The sequence below is a fragment of the Entelurus aequoreus genome, linkage group LG11, assembly GCF_033978785.1.
Source record: "Entelurus aequoreus isolate RoL-2023_Sb linkage group LG11, RoL_Eaeq_v1.1, whole genome shotgun sequence".
NCBI classification, from domain to species: domain Eukaryota; kingdom Metazoa; phylum Chordata; class Actinopteri; order Syngnathiformes; family Syngnathidae; genus Entelurus; species Entelurus aequoreus.
Genome location: NC_084741.1, coordinates 68,304,071 through 68,327,181, shown reverse-complemented (window position 1 = coordinate 68,327,181; position 23,111 = coordinate 68,304,071). Strand labels below are relative to the sequence as shown.

Genomic DNA, 23,111 nt, shown 5'->3' with positions numbered 1-23,111 from the left:
TGACAATAAAGGAAGTCTAAGTCTAATTCTGACTAATACACTCAACTAGACAGGGAAGTGTGTTTGTCAACAAAGGAAGGTCCAGTTATATAAAGTATACTGACAAAAGGGGAGCATGTAAAGATAAAATAAGCAGTGGTCGAAGAACGGACACTTGCGGTACATCATATGATATTTGAACGCACTGCTGCCAGTCACAAATGAGACTTTATAACTCTAAAAACTCAATATTGATGAACAATATTAACACACAGACCAAACTATGTCACCATTGGTGTAGATGTTAGTATTTGACAACTATTTCTGCATGGTAGAGATCAGGCTTTTCTAATTAGTAATACAGATTATGAAGGAAGGAAGTGTTTGTGTGTGTGTAGATGTTTGGTATTATTATGAAAAAAGCACATTTAGAGGTTTGTATTTCTACTTATACTTTTCTTTCAGGAATATTTTTGAAGTGGTCTGGTAAATATTGTTTTTTATGGACTACACTACTGGAGGACCACATACTGTGATTTGGATTGCAAAAACGGCCGCAGCCATATTAGAGTAAAGGTCATTATTTTATTGATAAACATGAAATAAATGTAAATGGCTTATACTTGTATAGCGCTTTTCTACCTTCAAGGTACTCAAAGCGCTTTGACACTATTTCCACATTCACACACTGATGGCGGGAGCTGCCATGCAAGGTGCTAACCACGACCCATCAGGAGCAAGGGTGAAGTGTCTTGCTCAAGGACACAACGGACGTGACTAGGTTGGTAGAAGCTGGGGATTGAACCAGGAACCCTCGGGTTGCTGGCACGGCCACTCTCCCAACCCTGCTACGCCGTCCCCAGTAAAAAGTATAAACAGTAGTCGAAGTACAGACACTTGGGGTATGCCAAATATGCTTTTTGGATGCGTTGCTGCCATTCACAAGTAAATAACTTTAAACTGAAATTGTATTGCATGTGGAAGAGATTACAGCAATGTCAGATGGGTTTTGATCATAAACGATAACTGACTTCGAGGACAGACAAAACAAATTCACAATCTTCGCTGAAATATGACTGTTTGTTTGAAGACTATTACTGATGTACAAGGCTTGTCCATTCATTTGTGTTATGGGACATGTAGTTAAATGTGTAACAGTGTGTTGTTTATTAAACAAATGTTTTTTGGGGGTCTGCGAGACAGACATATTAGGTTTGTTGAAAGTTTTCATTTACGTGAATCAACTCTTAAAAACACCCCCAAACATGATTGGTCTAACACACCTTTAATAGTAATAATATTAATATCACCGTTGATACATGTTTCCCAATATAGTTGACCACAACAAAAAACAATTATTCAAACAAAAAACTTCTTTAACAGACATTTTATCTCAAAGTAACGACCTATGTTTACACCACCACCACCTCTGTAGCTCAGACCACGCAGCTTTAGTGGTTTCTGTTGGAGTCCTTATTGATCGTCTTCTCCCAGTGAAGTCCGGGCATTAGTTCCAGCAGGGTGACTAGACAAGTCGGGCAGGGATGAGCGCAGCCAGGATGTATGCACTTTGGATTTTGATCTCCTGGACAGCACTGGTATTGAGCGACACACTGTCTTGTCTGCGCTTTTACCTGCTGGGCCACCAGGCCTTTGCATTATCTGGGCTGTAGTAGATGAAGGCGCGATGGCGCCTTCATGGCCTACTGATCGCAGCAATCCCAAAGCTGGGTTATCTTCCTAAACGGGTTATCTTTAAGCGTAGAGCGCACACCGGGTTTAACCAAAGTTAAGGCGCTATGTTCCGTTCTATCACAGACGTCAAATGCAACGAGAAAAAGATAACCAAATAAATCCTGAGTAACTTGATGGCAAACAAGATTTGTAATTCATCAAGGAGCACCTTTGAATCCCCTCCTGAATTCATATTTAATATATTGAAGGGGGCTTACCACGGAGTCTCCTTGTTGGTCCTGCTCTCACAGTCACTGTCTTAATGTCTTTTGGCATTTCCTAGCACCTGGGTGAGAACTTAAAAGAATATAGTTAGTTTGCAGGGAGTGTCCAAGACTGGAACAAACAAGTGGTAGTTTCTGCCATCTTGTGGTGGCTAACGGCATTGCATCACCTCCCTCCAGCTTCCATTAGTGTTCCATTTATATCAACTAAGTCAGCTCATATCCCACCGTCTCACGGTGTTTGTTTTTGTGCCCACCGGTACTGGAAGAGCGCATCTTCCTGGCCCTCAGCACCCGCCAGCCTTTCTCGTAGTCGTCCTGGTCCACGCTGATGAGCAGGCGGAGGCCTTCGGAGCCCGCCGCCACCCTCAACGAGTCTGTGATGAAGACGCCCTTGAGGGCCTCCAGCAGGGCGCCGCTCAGATAGTCGGTCCAGAAGGCCTCCAGGTTGTCCAGCTCGGTGAACTTGATGTCGCACACGATGGATCCCAGGTCTCTGGCGCGCAGCAGCGAGTTGGCCTGGCTGAACAACTCAAACTGCCGCTCCAGGGGCTGCCGCTTGTCCGACGAGACGCCGTCTCGGAGCGCCGACTCGTGCTCCAGGTATTCGGCTCGGACCCTTAAGCGGACATCTGATAGTTTGGTGATAGTGGGGTGCGGAGAAGGGAAAAATCCAATAGTCAAGGATAGCATAGGGAAAGGAATAAAGGACAAGTGGGGTGGCAAGGGTGGAAAAAGGGGTGATGAAATCAAAAGGGGAGAGAAACAGGGACAACAGTCAGAAACATATTTCTAATAAGGCATTTTTACACGGCACAGTATCTGTTTGGTTTGTCTCTGTTTGGCCTCACTTTAACACCAAAAAATTACGAATATAACATTCTATTAGTCTGAGATACAGCAACAAACCCGAATGGAGGAAAACGACTGTCTACCTTGTATATATATATTTTTTTTTTCCCCTCAGTTTTATCCAAGAACAGAATGTGGGCAGTGAAAAGATGGGTCACTGCAGCAAAGTGGCATAGGAAAGTTAACATTACTAAACGACAAGCGTGTTTGCTCTTCATTTCTTGGCCACATACTTGACGGTATAACCTCCTGTATTTACTTCTTTTTCTCTGGGTTTTATCCAAAAGGAGACTAAAGGCGCTGCAGCAAAGTGGAAACCAAGGAATAACCTCAGAGATAGCTACTGTTAGCATGCATTGATTTTTGTCTTAGACGCCGCTCAAACTTTACCATGATTAACCTCATCTAATTACTTTTGTTTTTTTCAAAATGTGGGCAGTAAGGAATTAGGGCGCTGCAACAAAGTGGAGACTCAGGCACATTAATGGGGAAAGCTAACATTACTCTGTTTATTTTTTTTTTTTCATTTCTAGCCACATATTTTAAAACTTTACAAGGACAAACCTTTTCTCGGAATTCTATCCAAGAGGAGACCGAGGCCATGAGAAAACAAGGACCTGCAGCAAAGTGGAGATTGAGGCACAGCAACGGGGAAAGGTAATGTTACTAAGGGCCTGATTTACTAAAGGTTTACGTGCAAACTTGATAGCACACGCAAAGCTGATTTACTAAATGTGTGCAAAGTTCATTGCGTCTGTTAAGCAAGTAAAATTAGACGTGCAATCCATTTTATGTCTTGGTCTTCATTAATGTGCAGAAAATATGCCGATTAGCAAAACGGCCACAATATGCGGAGAAGATACAATTGTATTATACAGCACCCGCAATGTGATTTATCAACACTATCACCGTTTTGCAAGCACTCCAGTGTTTTATTTAGCACCTCTGAAAAGTATGTGCAAGCTGACACAGAGAGAGAGACAGCTGCAGAGAATGTGTCTGTCAGAAGTAAAAAAAAAAACATATCGTCTATGCAGCAACATCGTTTTATAATTTTATAGCTGTGTGCTGGGTGAGTTTAAGGGCTAATTTTTAAAAATTCAGTTGATGCATTTTGTTATCAGGTGGCGTTCTTTTTTTTCATTTAGAATACATATCAACATATATCCTATGTAAAAAAAATAAAAAAAAATAAATGTGCATTTTTTTGCATGTTGAGCACAGGAAGTGAAGTCTCTAACCCGTGAGCACATTTGTAGTGCACAAAAAAACTGTTTCTAAAATGCCTATAAGAAGTGGTACATACCCGCTGCTTGTTTGATAGCAAAATGCCACATTCGTGATAACATGAATGTGCAGGAAATGATCGAGTGTTTCCACGGCGATATCTGCGCAGAACACGCAAAAACCTCATTTAAATAAGGCGGTCTGCACCACTTACAAATAGCACGTGCAATGTTAGTAGCTCACATGCAACAACTAATAATAGTCCATGCTATTTTATAGATTGCACACACTGTTTAGCACTTGGTATTTGGATTTTTAGTAAATCAGGCCCTGTGTGTGTTTACTTTTGTAATTTCTAGCCAGATATTGTCAAACTTTATGACAGCAAACCTGCTATATTTAGTATTTTTTTCCTTTGGATTCTAAACAGTAAAAGACTGAGGGGCATTTGAAAACAAGGCGCTGCAGCAAATAAAAGCGTCTGCGCTAGCTGCTGTTAGCATGCATTTTTTGGGGGGGGGGCATTTCTAGACACATATCCTAAAACTTTACCATGATTAACCGCCTGTGTTTACTTATTTTTTCAAAATGTTATACAAGGAGACTGGAGGGCAGCGAGAAAACTAGGCTCTGCAGGCAAGTGGAGTTAATGGAATAGCACCAGACCTAGCCAACATAAGCATGCACAATTTTTTATTACAATTATTAATCTCACGCTAACCCATGGTGTTTATTACGATAAAAGTAGTACCTGGTTTTGCCTACTATAAATCGTGAATAGCAAGGAGAGCCAAGTAGGTAGAGTGCAGTGAAAAAGTGGCATGATAAATGTGTAAACATAATTCATAAAAATGGGGTTTTAGAGCACAGTTCAACATTGAAGACTAACTGGACAGGAGAGCACACATTTGCCATTTTGGGCTTTTTTTGTTGTTTAAAGCAGCACCAAAGTTGCAGAAAACAACAACAACAAAAAAAGTGCTGTCGGTAATGCAGAGCAAAGTGGCCATTTTAGTGCTAGGGAATGAGAAACACTGTTGACTTCCACACGTGGCTGCACAAATGGCAAAAGGTGAATTAATGTGGAGTGGAAGCTTAGCAGTGTGAGTCAGACCCGGTTGTTTTTTTAAGATACAAAACCAGGTGAACTTGCTGGCAACAGGATTGTCGGGCGGTCATGCAACAGCACAGCGAGAAAGATCAGAGGATACATACTGTACTGAGCAAGAGCGCCGCTCTGAGTGTCCCCGTGTCATTAATCCAGAACTGGTGGAAAGTGGAAACCAGCTGCTTGGCCGCTTTTGCTGCAACAGAAACGAATCTCGCCCACTCAAAACCCTTCAGTATGGAACAACACTCGCATTTGGATCCTTACTTGAAACCAGGAACAGAAATATTTCACCCTCGCCTCTTACTGAAGGATACATTAGGTGCAAACAAAACATGAATTAGATCTAAATGAATTTCAGAGGTATGAGGAACATTGTCATTGAGTCCAGCTAATGAGCACTGTGCTCATGAATGTTTCATGGTCAAAGTCCAAATTAATTTGTATTAGTCTCCGGAGATGCTGACACTCAAGAGAGAACCAAGTTTGCAAAATGCCAACATTACAAAGGCAAATGTTGAATTAGGGCATCGATTCCTGCATCTCTTAACATTTGCTAAAGAGCAACATGTTTTTACGAGGTTCTGTAATTAGACATTTGTGATGAAACAAAGGGATGCTAATGCGAATACTTGACGGGAGATCTCATTAACGACAAGTGTACAAGATTGACAGGTGCATCCAAAAAGTGTGTCATACCACATTCATTGCTATTTGATGTGTTTGATGTTTTCTTCTTTTCCAGCACATAAACTACCTGAAAGATGCATTTCTACAGAACAGTCAAGTCTCACTGCCACGGATGGTTAAAGGGGACATATGAGGAATTTGGTCTTTTACTTTTAAATGTTTAAACTTTTAAAAGTTGTTACCACATTAGATACTCGTGTTAAACGATGCCAACGTGTCAAAATATAAGATTCACACATTTTAGAAGCCGCTGGTGGCGGGGATTTGTTGTCTGGCTGCGCCATGTGGTCAAGGTACTTATTTAGACATTTTGTCCTCTGATCCAGGCTATGAGGAAACAAAAAAAAGGTAAAACAAAGTATTATTTTCTTATAGTCTTTGCACGTACATAACACTGACTTGCAACATGCAGTGACATAAATGATGCTTATAACATCTTTTTTTATTTAGCTCTGTTTTATGAAGTTTCTTTTCGACTGTGTCTGGAACAAAATAGTGATGACGACTTAAAAATATATATTTAAACAGTGCACATTTTTAGAAGATACATTATACTTTCGAAGAGGGTGGGGCATGGTTTCATTAGCAATATGGGAATGCCACTGAAATCGGACATCTTCCAGACACACTAAAAAATTGGGGTTGTAAAAGTAACTGTGGAGCAAAATGTATTCCAAATTTACACCAAAAACACGTAATACATATTTTCTAGACCACAACGAAGATTTAAAATCATCAAAGGTTCCCTTTAACTGCTTGTTAGGGGATTTAGGATTCAACCTGGGTAAGGTAATCACTAATCTTAACAAAGTAAGTGGAGCATGAACATTTTGAACATGTAAGCATTACTGCCAAAGCAACAATAACAAAAAATAGAGGATTGCTTAAACACTTTATATAACTTGACTAAAATTGGTCAAAAAAATTAGATAGACTTTGGGGTTAACACTGTAAAAATGTGCCGGTCAAAAGTTTGGACACACCAAAAAAAATGGAAGTGAACTAACAGTGAAATCTCTAAGGTCAAACATTTGTTTCAAGACATTTAATTTTAGCTTTGATGACGAATGGTGGACGCATTGCGATGTGTCGAAGATGACTTATTAACATTTACCCTGTCACACGAGAGAGAGAGAGAGAAAAAAGAGCTCTGTTAATAGAAAAAAATAAAAATGTAGGCAAAAATAAACATCTGACATTTAAAGTAAAAAAAAAAAAAAAGCTTATTTATGACTAAAAGGCATTTTTCTTACCATTTTTGCCTACCTTAGGTCATACAGAGTGTACTAAAATCTGATAGTCTGTGTTACCTTAGTGTATTGTCTTTGGTCATTCAGTCTTCGAAATAAGTGTCGCAAAAAACTTTTTTTTTTTTTAAACTGTATCCAAGGACAAAGCAAAACTAAACATGGCATATTGTGTGACGTCATCAGTGATGGTCCCACTGCAAGTTAATAAAATCTGAAAAAATACATTAAAAAAAGATAAACACACGGCCAGAGTTGTTTGATGACATTTGGCAAGAGGAATCGAGGGATTTGCTGACGTCTCAATGCTTGTTCAAACATTTTTTAAGTTATGTGCAACTTCAGAGGCATATTTTTCTTAAAAGCTGTTACTGTATGATGTATTCAACTTTGGAGGTTCCACTGTACATGATCAAGAATCAATTAAAGGGGACCTATTATGCAAAACCAACTTTGTTTACCTATTTGTACCTGATGTGTATTTTTGAATCTGCATTAGTCACAAACATTTGAAACAATCTTGCCTTCTTCCATACTTCCTCCATTTTTCCTTTCGCTGTTTAGAATTTGCTCTGTCCTGTGACGTCAGTGGAATATCCATATATGGTTGAGATGTATCCAAAGTGCATTGCGCGAGTCCGCCATTGTAGTCCAATCTGTAATCAGTAAGTTCCTTTTTTCCCGCTATCCACTTGTTGTGGGGCAGACTGGCTCGTACATGAACATGCATTATCCGCTGTTGCCATTTCTAATGCTAATTAGCGTATAGTTCTCTGTAGTCTAGAGTCTATAGACTTGCTATGGTAGCACTAAAAACTTCAACATGGCTGGCGGGGAGAAGATGCTGTCGAAGTGGAGTCACGTAAATAAGACCGCCCACAAAACAGCACATCTTGAAGAGACGGTCGAGAGCAGCTTGAAAACAGTCTGTAAAACACAAACTATGCTAAATTTTAGCCAAAGAACCACCATTATGTAGACCACAAGGAAGTGCCTTAAATGAAGAAAAAAAATCTTAATTTAATAGCTTTCCTTTGAACATTTTAGAGTACTCTTTGTACAGATGGCCATTTGCATAGCTTCGCATGTGGGAAAGTCCAGACAAATTCACTCTGGTGAGCTGAAGGCATTGCTGGTTCAAGAAGGGATCAAATCCCAACATTTTGTTCAATTAAATATTAGTCAAGTTTGACCTTTGGCTGTGAGAGTTGCAGTTACAATAAACACCTGCCCTCTAAGTGAGTATATTTACAGGTGGCCTCCACTTGTGCTGTCCCATGTTATAACGAGCAGGATAGACAGACAGCGGAGGAACAGGAACAAGAGTCATGGTCACATTATTTGGCTTACAGAGCGCTTCATATTTCATCAAACAGAGATATCCACTTGACTTTAAAAACGCCCGTGAAAAAATAACAACAACAAAGTTTAAGCACTCATTTACGAGGGGTGTTTCGTTTGGCCCACAGATGGTCAACTTATCGACCCTTGTTTCTATTAAACCACTGACCAAGACACAAATATAAACGTCTCCATTTGTGTGTTTCTGCGTAGTTTTGAGATTTGAGCTCTCCCTCTCATTGTGTGCAAGGATAGTTTTTTTTGCTGATACACACCGACACACACAGGTCGGTCTGTTTAGAACTGCGAAAACAGAAAGGAGAGAAAGAGACAAAAGACAATTGGGTTGGTCGTTTTTGTGGAACAATAAGCAGGCACAGAACAACATTCTCTTTTTCTCCAAGAAGGTTTGAGAAGACACTTCATTTTTTACACCGGCACTACGTAATGACATCCAAAACAAGAGCTGTGCTGCTTTTATCAAAGATAATGTTGTTCGGTTTATATTGACAACACCACAATAATAACACTAATAATGTCCTTGTAAAAAGTGAGGGAAATTTGGTAAGATTTTTACGATTTCGATTTCACTTACGCTTAACTGTTCAATTCTTTATCGATTCTTTTATCGATTCACATTTGGATAAAATGCCAAAGAAAACAATTTGATTATCATCAACTTTTATTAGTTTAGAAAAAAAACATACAAACACAACAGTGGGGTCCTAAAAAGACCCACTGCCTCGATTGAAAATATTTTATTTTAATTTACTATAGTATAATAATAAAATACTCTACTGTAGTAATAAAAACATACAACAAATTGTTCTGTGCCAAATGACAATTACACAAAAATGTTAAGTAACATGTTTAATATTTTTCAAATAAAAATGAAATTGTTTTTATTTATTTTTAATATATATATATATACAGTATATATGCTAAGTGCTCAAAAGTACATCTACAGTACGTCAGTCAGACATAATCAAGTCAAGTAGAACTGTGCACTGTGCAATTTAGTAACCATCAAATATAAAAAATAATTATTTTGCTAAAAATTAGGCATTACTGCTTTTTAAAGAAGCATACGCAATATTTCTGACTAATCACGGTGTCTCCAGCCATGAAAAAGGAAAAAGGCTGTGAATACTTATGTACATGTGATGTCTTCAGTTTTTTTTTGTTTTTTTTTAAATGTGCAAATACTTCTAAAACATATTTTCACATTGCCATTGTGGGGTATTGTATGAAGAATTTTGAGGAATTGATTTCATTTGGGAATAAGGCTGTAATAAAAAAAAGTGAAGCGCTTTGAATACTTTCCAGATGCATTGTATGCTAACCACAAAATGTCCACTGCAAAGGATGGTGGTTCTCAGGATGATATTCAGGTCTTATACTAGGGATGTGCGTATCGATCCTGTGGTATCGATATATCGATACTCACACGCTACTCATTTGGCATCACTTTTCTGAAAAAAGTATCGATATAAACCAAAAAACGGCGTGTGGGGGGTGCAAGCATCACTTTCAGATGTTTTTGATGACTTACTTAACTTACTATGTGCTGGGACACCCCTGTACCTGGCAGAGTATAGAGCTGGCCCAGTCACGTGACAGGAGACAGCGAATGAGCGTCGTCAACGTGCAACACACACACAGCCAGCCGACAGCGATGCAGCCAGGCATATCCAGTGTTGTCCAATTGTTGACTTAAAACAGGAATTGTTTTTTTTTATAGTAATGTTTACTGAATATTTTTGTTTAAATGATTATACTAAATTCAAATAATTTCCACACAGGGGAATTTACTGTTAGTTGAAAATTGCTTGAGTATTTAAAACAAGATAAGAAAGAGATACAATTTGGAGATTCTTCATCTTTGCATTACGGTTTTATTTTTTTCCAAGAAAATCTTGAATATATGATTGAATGTGATTTTGGTTTTAATCTGTAACATGATTTCTTACATTTCGAAAACATTAGCCTATTTCATATTTCATTAATTGCTAATTATATCACAAACTTTAAAAAATAACTGCAGCTTCTTGCAATTCGGATTTGACTGTTAATTGGAAAGCCCTAATATTTAATTATTATTATATATAATATATAGTTATTATTATATATAATATTTAATTTATTTTTCATATTTATGTTATTTATTTTAATTTTACTTTTATTATATATTGACCATAATAAATGTGGTATAAATGGTCTGTATTTGTCTTGTGATTTGTCTTAAATAATAACAATAGTAATAATATTTTTGACTGACAAAAAATTGGCAATAACAAATTAATGGTATCGGTATCGATGAAAATGCAAGAAAAAGTATCGGTATCGTATCGAATCCTAAAAGTGTGGTATCGCCCATCCCTATCTTATACTCAATTCGGTATTTTAGGACTTGATACCACGAACCTTCATCCGAAATAAAACCTCTAACCCACGTTGTGCAAAAAACATCAGCGAGCAATTTGTAGAAGCAACACAGAAGGGGGAGGAGGCATGGGCAGCTATATTATGACATAGCATCCAGTACAGAGCTAACCCCGAGTTATCAAGGGGGGGGGGCAGCCTTTTTTCTTTTTTTTTACCTTAGGCATGGGCCCAGACTTGAGAGAGAGAGCGAACATGACTGAGTTGATCGTGCACACACTGCCGTATGCATGGACAGAGATGGCACTTTTTGTTTTGTTTTGTTCTTCTGCCTGCGACCCTTCTGAATCCATGATCCTTTGTGCCTCACCGCTAAAGAGCCACAATCCTGAGTCAACCTGAGTGGATTAAAATGTGGAGTCAAAACAGCAACATGTTCATAGTCACAGGAAGAGCACTAAATTCTAAGATGATTTAAAAATAAAGATCTTGGACCAAAACCAAGGATTTGAGACCAACTTGATTGTCAGCATGAATGACAGAGCAAACTTGCCACAGCAGTTCCAAGTCTGTGAGGTTAAAATCTCAGCAAAAAAAACAGCATTGCAGGCACAAATGCTCATCGTTGGTGTATTTGCAATTGAAGTTGAAGGAAGAACTTTGAAAATGTTTTGGCTGGAAGCTTTTGTCATCGGTGTGTTGAAATCCGCTCAGAAACCCCAAGGGAGTTTACAGTTGACCTTTATAACAGCAACAGTACGTTCATGGTCATCACTATGTATATCATATATATATATCTCATTAATTTACTCCATCAGTCTACCAACACAAAATGAGGGACCGGCTAGAGAACACTATGCAGCCTTTATCTTCCAATTTGTGCATGAGACTTCAACGTGCACAAAGTTGTGAGTATCTCCCAACACGAGTCCACTCTTGCTCTGAGAAAGGCCCTCAAATATTTTTGTACTGGATTTTTTTTTTTTTTATTAAATTTTTTGATTGTTGGTTTGAAAGCTTCCAACAGAAACATAAAAAAAGTCAGCCACATTTAATAACAAGGCCGTTATTAGGTTTGCAGTTTGTTTTGATAGGATATAGGAAGTCCCAGACATTTCCTCCTTTGATGGATGGAGGCTCAGGTGGGTCCGAACATGTTAGAAAACATGTATCATGACAGGGAAAAATGAAATTCATACTAAGATGAATGGAGGAAAACCCAAGGGATGGGTATTTGATTATATATCCTTGATGGATGAATTGATTGATTATTGACATGAGTAAACATGAATAAATGAACATTAAACATTGTTAATTACTGTTTATGGTTAATAACTGCAGAGTGAGCATTAGATGTATCTTATTTATCGGGTGATGAGAGCAGCATAAATAAAATAGGAGCATGCAGTCCAGGAAATGATGACCAGCAAATGACAATGACAAGGCAGCCGAAGGTTAAACTTCATGTTCTAAAGCTGTAAGCAGTTATTATTTGAGAGAGGATAATATAATATATATAATATAACAACTGTTGGTGTGTCAGCATTGTCACAGTCAGTACACGACATGTAAGAGGAGAGCGGATAGATCCATAAATTGGTGGTGTATATACCAAGGGCTGCGATGAGGTAGTGACTTGTCCAGGGTGTCTGCCCGAATGCAGCTGGAATAGGCTCCAGCACTTCGTGACCCCGAGACGGACACGCGGTAGAAAATGGATGATAGACTAAGGGTAGTATCATTATATAATGATTACTACAGTGATTACATATTTCTATTTTCTTAAAATAATGTTTTGTTGTTTTTGTTAATGTCACATTCATGGAATAATTACCTGGACACAGGACGACTGAGGAAAAAACCCAAATAATGACAGTAGTTTTTGCTTTTGTTTAGTTATTGTGTAGTGTTGACTTTTTGTTTTGAAATATTGTGTTGATATTGTTAAACGGCCAATAGCACTCACCATATGTAAATGGAAAAAAGGTATAGTTAATACATGAGATCGGTATGGGTTTTGGCCGATCTCATCCGTGGATGATTGGTAACAGAATCTGCAGCAGTCGTGCTACAAATGAATTGCAATGAAAATATTCCAAGTTAACACAAGTTGCAGGGGTAACGGTTTAAGTGAAACACAAAACAAAAAGAGCTACTTCGGTTCTGCTTATGTCGACATGAGTTGGTAAATCTTTCTTTCATAGTTCTTTTTATTGATTTTCACAATGAGTTGGTAAATCTAAGGGCCATTGACTTGGATGGGTTCCCCTGTACTGTACAATGAATAACGTTCACATTTTGGATTAGACCTTCTAACCACTATCTTCTCAAATAGTGAAGTGAAGTGAAGTGAATTACATTTATATAGCGCTTTTTCTCAAGTGACTCAAAGCGCTTTACATAGTGAAACCCAATATCTAAGTTACATTCAAACCAGTGTGGGTGGCACTGGGAGCAGGTGGGTAAAGTGTCTTGCCCAAGGACACAACGGCAGTGACTAGGATGGCGGAAGCGGGGATCGAACCTGCAACCCTCAAGTTGCTGGCACGGCCGCTCTACCAACCGAGCTATACCGCCCGAATAGAGGGGCGGGCTGCGTGGTGCGATGACAGGGTGAGTGCGTGTGACCCTGGGGAACACTATCAGTATCATGCTTCAAATGCCACTTACAAAACATGCTTGTTGTAACTATTATTCCTGACTCCCTTTTTTCTTTTTTATCAGCACAAATTGTTGCAATAATTTTCGTTTTGTAGGTTAAAGTGTTTTATATATATTGTGTTCCTGAGTAAATGTTGGTGATCAAGTTGAATGTATTACTGAGTTTATTTAATTTTATTTTTCAGTATCAAATTATTCATGTCCGTCAAAAAATGTATAGTTTAAATAAAGATTTTCCTTTTTATAATTTCAGGCGCATTGATGCACTTTAAATATTTTCTGTTACAGACTAAAAATCTATGTTAATAAAGTTCTTCTATGTTGTAAGTTGATCTGTATTTCTTTTTTTATTTGCTTTAAAGGTAATAAGGATACAGTGTTAAGCAGAGGTGTACAATTTTATAGACAAATGATGTCGCAGCAGAAAGTGTGGTGACACGAAATGTTTTCTTCTTCCTGGGGGGGGGGGGCGTAAGAGAAAATAATTGAGAAGTACTGGATTGCGCTAAAAGCTAAACGTGAGGACTGAGGAGTTAGCAAGGCAAATGGAAGCAATATGGAAGCATGTGAGCAAACAAAAGCAAGGTTGATTTTGAGTATTAAATGTGGGATGGTTTTAGGAAGGAGGATAAAGAGATGGCCATTTAAGAGAGAGGACAAAACATGCTGTTCTTACTGCATGACGCTTTCTGAGGCGGTGTTGGTGGAGGCATGGGATGGTCCTGCTTGTTGGTTTTCTTGGGCCTGCGACTCCAGCCATTGCCCCTCTTCTTCCTCTTCTTCCTCCTCAGAGACGATCCAGACTCTAGAGCAGCAGGCGTGTCAAACTCATTTTAATTGAGGGCACATGCAGATATGGTTGCCCTCAGAGGGCCGCTTATAACAGTGAATAAAATATAAATATAAATGTATCAGGATTCACCTCATGATATTGCAAAATTGATTATTATATATTTCTTTGCATACACTGTAAAAAAGATATTTAGATTTCACTGTCAAAAACTGGCAGGTCAGTCAGCAGAATTTTACCGTAAAATTTGCGGTGGTTTTTACAGCATATTACTCTGAATGGAATGGGAAAAACAAGAGGTGCTTTAAACATGGTTAGCTAGCTAGCGGCTAACATCCATCCGCAGTCAGTATTTTGGCTACTTCTAAATCACTAATCCTTGCCTCCATGGCGACAAATAAAGTATGTTTCTTACAAGTATCATTTCTGCAAGACGAGGAATAGCTAAACATGGTTCACTACACACCGTAGAAGGATACAATGGCTCACCGGCGTCACCGCAAACAAGCTGGCACCTCACAATGTAAACAAATGACATGGGGGGGATCTACACCGGACATCCACTATAATGATACCAAGTACAAGGGCGTATCTAGTCGATACTACTGTGATTACATAGATATTTTTTAGCATATAATGTAAAACTAATGTAAAGCACCAAAACAACAGACGAATAAGTGTTTTACTTTTTAACAGAAGTGTAGATAGAACATGTTAAAACAGAAATTAAGCAGATATTAACAGTAAATTAAAAAGTAGATTAATAATTAATTTTCTACCGCTTGTCCTTCATAATTTTTACAAAATAATAGAATGGAAAATAATATGTTACTGCATACGTCAGCAGCCAAATTAGAAGCCTTTGCTTACTTAGTACTAAAAGACAAGTTGTCTCGTATGTACACTATTTTATTTAAGGCCAAAATTGTTATTGGATTGCAGTAAGAAACATATGTTTAATGTACCGTAAGATTTTTTGTTACAATAAAAACAATAACGCCATTTTTTGTGGTCCCCTTTATTTAGAAAAGTATCGAAATACATTTTGGTACTGGTACCAAAATATTGGTATCGGGACAACCCTGATACCAACATTTAAATGGATTGTATCTGTATAGCGTTTTTCCACCTATGACACTATTCACCCATTCATACACACATTCCCACACTGATGGCGGGAGCTGCCATGCAAGGCCCGAACCACGAAGTGAAGTGTCTTGCTCAAGGACACAACAGACGTGACTAGGATGGCGGATGCTGCTGATCGAACCAGGAACACTTAAGTTGTTGTCATGGCCGCTCTACCAACCGAGCCACGCCGCATTTAAAGATTCATACTACATTTCAGTACAGCTTCTGCTTGTCACCTCTCAAACAATTTTTAACCTTAAAACTACTTCAACTTTCTTACCACTTATACATTCCACTAGAATTCCAGTTTAGCGTCAGCACTTCAACATTAAAACAATTTCAACATTCACATTATTTCGACATTCAAGCCATTTCTACATTCGTTCTATATTCACTCAGCATTACAATTCACCTTTAGCATTGGAGCATACACACGCGATGTCTACAAAGATTGCTTTATCAAGCTTCATGTAGTATTTCATACTAGTGTTCATTTTTCATGTTGGTTGATGCAATTTAATCCTTTTTTTTTTTTTAAATGTTCTGCGAACTCATGTACAAATTTTGTTGTTTCATTTTTTTAAATGTGTTTTTAAACTGTTTCGTACTGTGTAATGTTTTGTGTGGACTGCCATGGCATCAGCTAATGGGGATCCTTGGATGTGCAGTACACAAGCATGGAAATGCAGTGTTTCCCACAGGACTGCGATTAATTTGTGATGATGGGTTGCAAGGGGCATTAGAATTGGTCGTGACGCATGTGCATTTCATTTTGTAAAAAGACTAATAGAAACGCAACACATATCTAAAAACAAATATTTGAGTTAGTATTAACCATTATTATCAACATTTTAGCTTTCCCTCGTTACATTGTCCTTTGCTACTTGGCTGCCACACATACAGTAGGTTGAGCTAATGCATGAGAAAAACTTTGTTGTCAATAACTATGCGATGTGTCAGATGACTTATGCAAAGGTAATAACAGCTTAGAGCTTAAAACATATAAGAGCTGACATACCTGTTCTCAATTGCTGTGTGAAGGAAGGGAGGGGCATTTCTGCCTGTCTATGGGGGCCTCTCAAGCCAGAAGTGCACAACAACTCTCTGTGTTGTACAGCGCATCGCCTTTCAATTCTTTCTGGAGACACTGAAATGTTAAAAACCATAAAAGACAATTTGTTCAAACTTTGCTGACAGTTTACAAACGGACATATACACACTGGGTCCCTATCAAGAGAGAGGCAGGCAGTATACAACTGCAGAGCGTGTCAGGCGTCTATTAGCATTTGTTGTTACAAATGATTTTTCATAATATATATCATATATAATTTTTTACAAAAATATTTAATTCAAACTCAATATATCATCATTATTTATAGCAACATGCATGCATGCATCGCGACACATATATTATTTTATTTCATAAGCTGCTTTTTAAACTGCCAGTCAAAATCTGCATCTCAGTGATCTGTTAGAATGGGAATTGATACGTTTTTAAGGTTCCGATTCCACTTTTGATTCTGCTTAATGGTTCTTTAACGGTTCTTTTATCAATTCTTATTTGAAAAAAAAATAAAAGAGATTTGCTCACATACATATAGCATAGAAGAAAAAAAGGGTTGTTTTTTTTAATAAATGGAATAAATAAATATTCTTCCAAAAAAAATCAAATTAATTATGTGGAAATTACACAAGAATGTAACAGTTAGTAACATGTGATATTAACTTATTAAATGCAAAGTGAGATATGTCAAGCCTTTATTTTTTATAATTTTGATGATTATGGCTTACAGTTTATGAAAACCTTGAATTGAAAATCTCAGAAAATGTGGGGTTTTAAAAACTGTAAACCAAGATCATCAAAATAATAGTAAAAGCTTGACATAATTTACTTTGCATGTAATGAGTTAATATCACATTAGTTTCACATTTGAAGTTAATTGCTGACATGAATGGACTTTTACTTAATATTCAAATTGTTTAACTTTCACCTGTGAAATTAAAATGACAGAGAAAATGTGATGGGGGGAAAACATGCAACTTTTCTATGACTACAATTGAACATTCACCTACCAAAAATTAAGAGTGTCTACCGTAGCGAATATATGCAAGCTTTTAACCACAAACTTAGTCGCTGTTCTGTGACATTTGTCTAGCGGCAGACGTGAACTAGAGCGAGTACTGCACGCCTCATGCTCATGAGAAGGCATTCATTTCAATTTTTAAAATAATCGCGCTAACATGATAGGCGGTGAGTTAATACCTGCTGTATTCAGATGACGTGCTAGCGTTACTGCTGCTGGGATGAGATCGGAGCGGTTCGAAAACACAACTTTCATTAATAATGGTTGCATGCTGTGTGTTCAAATGTTTCAGCATATTGCTTGTATGTTCTCTTTGTGATGAAATACCAACCTTGTAATTATTACAAGTAGCGCTATTGCAATCTTTTCTTGTAAAATGTTAGCGTTTGTTCAGACCCTTTTGCGATCTGTTGTCACTGCGCACACTGCGTAATGACCACACCCCAGCCGGAAAAACAGTGAAGAGAATCGCTTGAGGAATTGATACACTGGGATTGCTATCCCTGTGTAGCAATCACCAACAAAGAACGGAGGACGAAGTTGACCTGGTAATTTTTTTGCCTCAGAGGTAGTATCAGAAGCTATGTGTTGAAAGCAACTGTTGTCGACGCTGGTCTTGACATCATCATGCAGGTGCATACATGTCGGATATACTTATGCAGTCCTGCGACTATTTTACAAGAGTTCTGTGTGAAAGAGGCTTGAGTAAAGATGAGGATATAAGGTGAGGCACTGTGTCGATGGGAGCAAAGGTCATTATTTAAAGAATTAGTGTTCTGATTTGAACTCACCAGTTCTCTTTCTCTTATGGGACACTAGGGGCAGGAGATCATGACGTGTGAGGACTCTCAGGAGCTGCAGAAGCGGCTCCAGGTTTCCATCGCTGAGGTAACCTTGCCTCTCCAGCTCCAACAACAACTCAAGGCCATTCTTGGACTTGTAAGAGGCTTGTACCACAGGGTGCTGAGAGCACTGAGACTGCAACCGCCTCCAGACTGTAAGGAGCATGGGACTCGGTGTGACGCCTAATTCCGGTGGGTCGTCTTCGAAGGGCTTCACCGTCCAGCCCTCAGGGTTCAAGGGGTGTGTTCCAACACAGGTTTCATTCAAGAGGAAAGAGAGCACTTCGATGTCCGTCTCTGTCAGCTGACAGCCGACTATTTCGAAGACCTCATGTAGAGACAGCATCCCGTAATAGTTGAGGCACTCGGTTTCATCCCAGTTAAGAGAGCGCCTTAGTGCGTAGCTGGTCATGTTAATGGTTGGCCTGTTCGCCCCTTTTGTACCTTCGAACCTGGATCAAAAGTGAATAGGGAAAAAGCTATGTTTACACATTTTTTTGGGAAGCTGACATTTTGTGACTACTATGATCACAAATAAAAGTGAACTTTAAAGACCTCTATGTGACAAACGGCCGCTGACCCACTTATCTCTATTGCAGCGGTGGCTTGTACCCGCTCAAATCAAGGCAGTTTACGATGTGCGTCATTATTTTCTGTGTGTGCGGTGGGAGGGGTATTTGAGGACTAATTGAAGAGCACAAAAGTAGATTACGTCGTTCACATTCCCGAGTTTGATTTCTCAACGTGCCATTAAACAACACCCCAAATTTTACATCTCAAAATCATACAAAATGACACCCAAATATAGGTTTGCAACACTTAACTTATAGTTTAAGATGTTTGTATACATAACTGTCCTTATAATCCTTTAATATGAAGTCTATCTGAGCATTGAAACATTATTTTTGTGCTAGCTAAAATTGTCTGTTCGAGGCTGCTGCCATGAAAAGCCACAAAAATTGGGCAACATTTCAACCAGAAAAACTCCACTATGGTCAGATAATGTCATACAAATTCATAATTTTTTGTTCTGAATGGCGTTTATTAACCGTTCACAGTTTTTATACAAAACGGCATGCCTATACCGTAAGCAACATTCCCTCTAAGGTGCGCGCCTGCGCAATTGCGCACTGCTCACGCGTCCTCTGCACACAGCAAATTAATGCCGCGCAGAAAATCAAAAATCCCATCTGAACTCTAAACGAAATAAAAACATTAGAATTTATTCTGTATGATTTTACAATGCAACTCTGTGAGTGACAGGTGACAACAAGAGTGGCCCCAATGAATAAAACAATCTTTGTCAACACAGTTCAATTATCGTCTGTCGAGACACTTTACGGACAAGAATTCCATCAATCACTTTATTGAGCAAAAACCACACCAAAAACATGAGTAAAAAAACTTTTATCTAGAAAAACTTGTCATTTTCTGCCATACAAACCAGGCTTAAACCAACTTTGTCATCCGTCATATCAACAGAAGCCGCTCGCTCTGTCTCACTTGCACCAACACACGTACTCATGGCACTCAGCCAGTGCTGCGTTTATGGCCACACAAAAAGTCGGACAACCCCAACGCCACACATTGTGTAAATGCCAGGGTGTAACACTCTGACTCCTCAATCAGATGTGTGCTTATTTTACTGCCATTTATTAAGGATGTTAATTTAAGGATATTATTCATGAAATGTTGTCACTAGATTTCATAAATGCTAATAAAAAGATGTATTTTACAGACAGAAAGTTACAGGAACTAAATGTAATCCCTGAAAGGGGTAACTTTTCTTTTAAAGGCAGGACCCGCAGCCATACATACAATACTCGCACATAGGTCATGAAAAACATGTTTTTTTGTTATTGTCATTGTAAGGGGGCAAAATCACTTTTATCAGAAAATAATTTTAATAAAACATTTAAATTGTTATGATGTCAGGTTTGGGACAGGTGTGACGCTGGTGTGGCCACAGTGTGCACGTCTGATGTTGCTCACATGTGCTCCACTGAATGCTCAGGGAGTTTGTGCGTTTGCTCACACACATGAAAAATTAGAGGGAGGGAACATTGACCGTAAGTATGCTCTTGCCGCTAATTAAAATAATACCTTAAGATTGTATTTTTTTCATTACGTGACCCATTACCTCCCTGCTTGGCACTCAGCATCAAGGGTTGGAACTGGGGGTTAAATCACCAAAAATGATTCCCAGGCGCGGCCACCGCTGCTGCTCACTGCTCCCTTCACCTCCCAGGGGGTGAACAAGGAGATGGGTCAAATGCAGAGGACAAATTCCACCACACCTAGTGTGTGCGTGTGTGTGAGACAATCATTGGTACTTTAACTGAAGAAAGTAAGGCCTACATTTCCTAATTGGCTTAATGGTTTACAATTATCAATCAAATCTTGGAAAATGATTAAGAGTACAAAAGCCCTGTTAAAAACATTTAAAGTGATTTAGGTAGCCCTTTTTGTCTTTTGTGATATTTTTTATTATTATTATGTATTATATTTAATACTTTCTGTATTCTAGGGTGTACAAAGCCTTCCGTCCGAATGCAGCTATAAAAAAAAGGCTTGTCCCCATTTGCTGGACTATTGGACAACTATTTTCAAACACCTTGCTAAGGCATTGGATTTAAACCTGACACCATGTGCAGAAATGGCCATTTTTGGGACGGTATCAGATCCCCAAATAAGGAGAAAATTTAAGGATAGTATCGCCTTTGCATCCTTATTAGCACGTAGGAGAATTTTGCTGGAGTGGAAGTCACCATTTTGCCCCAAAGCCTCCTTATGGCTTAAAGACCTTATGATTTATTTAGATCTGGAGAAAATAAAGTTTAATCTTAGGGGGGCACCTGGGAAGTTTTAGTCTGTCTGGGGTGGTGTGGTTGACTACATAGCTAAATTAAAGACGCTATAGGATACATGAAAAGTTCCCCTTTCACAAACCAGCTTCCTTTTTTTATTTTTTTATTTACATTTATTCTGGGTGTATATTTATTATCTGCCTATGTTGAGAAGAAAGTGATGTACTAATTATTTTCCATTTGTGACTGTACCTTTAACTTATGTAGGACCTGGGGGGGAGGGGTTGTGTGTGTATGGGGTGTGTGTTGGGTTGCTGTTCTTGGAAGTGGGTGGGGAAAAAAAAAAGGAAAATGTGATTACTGTTCTATTGTATAGTGTAATACCTGTCAAATTCAATAAAAACATTTATTAAAAAAAAAAAAAAAAAAAAGGCTCCAACACCCCCCGCGACCCCGAACGGGACAAGCAGTAGGAAATGGATGGATGGATGGATGTATTGATGTATTTGTACTATTCATGGAGTTAAAGCAACTTAAACTGCATGATGTGAACAACTTTAAAACTGCTCAAATTATGTTTAAGGCATCCCAAAACTCTCTACCATCCAATATACAGAACCTATTCCAGGATAGAGATGCTCACCATAGTTACAGTCTAAGAGGAAACAACAAATTATATTTGCCTAAATTTAGAACAACTTTAAAATCAATGTGCATTTCAGTGCGTGGAGTCACTCTGTGGAACAGCTTAGGGGATGAGTTAAAAACGTGTTCCAACATGATTCAATTTAAAACACTGTTTAAAAAAGAAGTACAAGGAGGAAAGAGAGTGATGCCCTCAGCACAGAGCGATGGGAGAGAGGTGTATGGTCAGAGAGTGTTTGGGCCTGTGTGTGTTTTTTTTGTGTTTTGTCTCGTCTTGTCTTGTCTCATAGTAACAGTGGTACTATTGTATTGTTAGTGTACAGGAGCTTTTCTTGTTTTTGTTTGTATAGTATTGTTCTTGTACTATATTGTTTATGTTAAATGTGGAATGAGTGAGAGGGGTTGGGATATTATAAGCACCTGCTTCATCCAACCCCTTTTCAAGCCTTGCATAAATGTCTCTGCCAAAATGTAAAAAAAATGTGGGTTGTTGTACTGTGCAGGTTTGAAATAAATACATCAATTCAATTTGCGTTTGTTTTCTTTCCTTGATGTTGAAAGTGCCTTGACTTTTGTGTGAATTATAAATGTATGTTTGTTGTTCAATAAAACATTTAAACAATTTTTAAAAAATTAAATAAAAACAAGCAAGCTCACGCGCGTCGAAAACACGCAGCTTAGCATAACAACAAGCTAACCGCGCTTTAACAATAACACACAAACTCCACGCTTTAAACTTACCTCTTATTGTGCGTTGTCGTCAAGTGTGAAGTTTCTGACATTTGCCTTTCCAAAGTTTGTCGGGAGGGAGGAGGGAAATTCTTCAGTCTCTCCACGCCTCGGCATATTACGTAAGCAGTCACGTTCCTGCGTGGGTACACACAAACATTGTAACGCGTGTCATTAAATGTCCCTACAAACCGCCGTCTGTTAATTAATCAACTTCAACAACCAAATGAACGATTTTTAGACGAATTTCAGTACACTAATATTGTTTTTACTCTAAGCTTGACTTGAACTATAGCTTACTACAGACAGCAGGCTAATACGAAACGGAAAAGCTTGCGTTGCGCGAAAAGGGCCTAGATAAGGACAAGGTAACGTTGACGCGTCTACCTTTTAATACCGACAAAAGCGTAAATACACGCTTGTCATTACTTTTATAAAGCGATATTTGGGCGGATAAGAAGGCAAACGACTCACCGTCCTGCTTATGTGGGGATCACTTCCTGAACGCGATGAGAAGCAATCACAGCCCGGGACGTCTCCTGTGAGCGTTTCGCTGTTCTGGAGTCAGATTTCTGCTGCCATGGTCATGCAGAGATAAACGGCTACAGCCGATCTCAGGTCTGTTATCTGAATTCAAT

General features: G+C 38.5%; 1 protein-coding gene across 2 annotated transcripts; it reads right to left on the bottom strand.

Moving 5' to 3' along the window:
• Positions 1–778: 778 nt before the first annotated feature.
• LOC133660411 (DNA-binding death effector domain-containing protein 2-like) lies at positions 779–23,103 on the bottom strand. Of its 2 annotated transcripts, XM_062063889.1 has the most exons (6): positions 22,948–23,103; positions 22,486–22,611; positions 18,242–18,744; positions 16,385–16,513; positions 14,122–14,250; positions 779–2,569 (listed from the first exon to the last, which is right to left on the bottom strand). In XM_062063889.1, exons 2-6 carry the CDS (start codon positions 22,524–22,526, stop codon positions 2,145–2,147), a joined length of 1,227 nt encoding a protein of 408 aa, XP_061919873.1. In that variant the 5' UTR covers positions 22,527–22,611; positions 22,948–23,103; the 3' UTR covers positions 779–2,144. The 2 variants fall into 2 exon arrangements, with proteins under 2 accessions (XP_061919873.1, XP_061919872.1); XM_062063888.1 differs by lacking the exon at positions 22,948–23,103 and having other exon boundaries at positions 22,486–22,919.
• Positions 23,104–23,111: the final 8 nt, after the last annotated feature.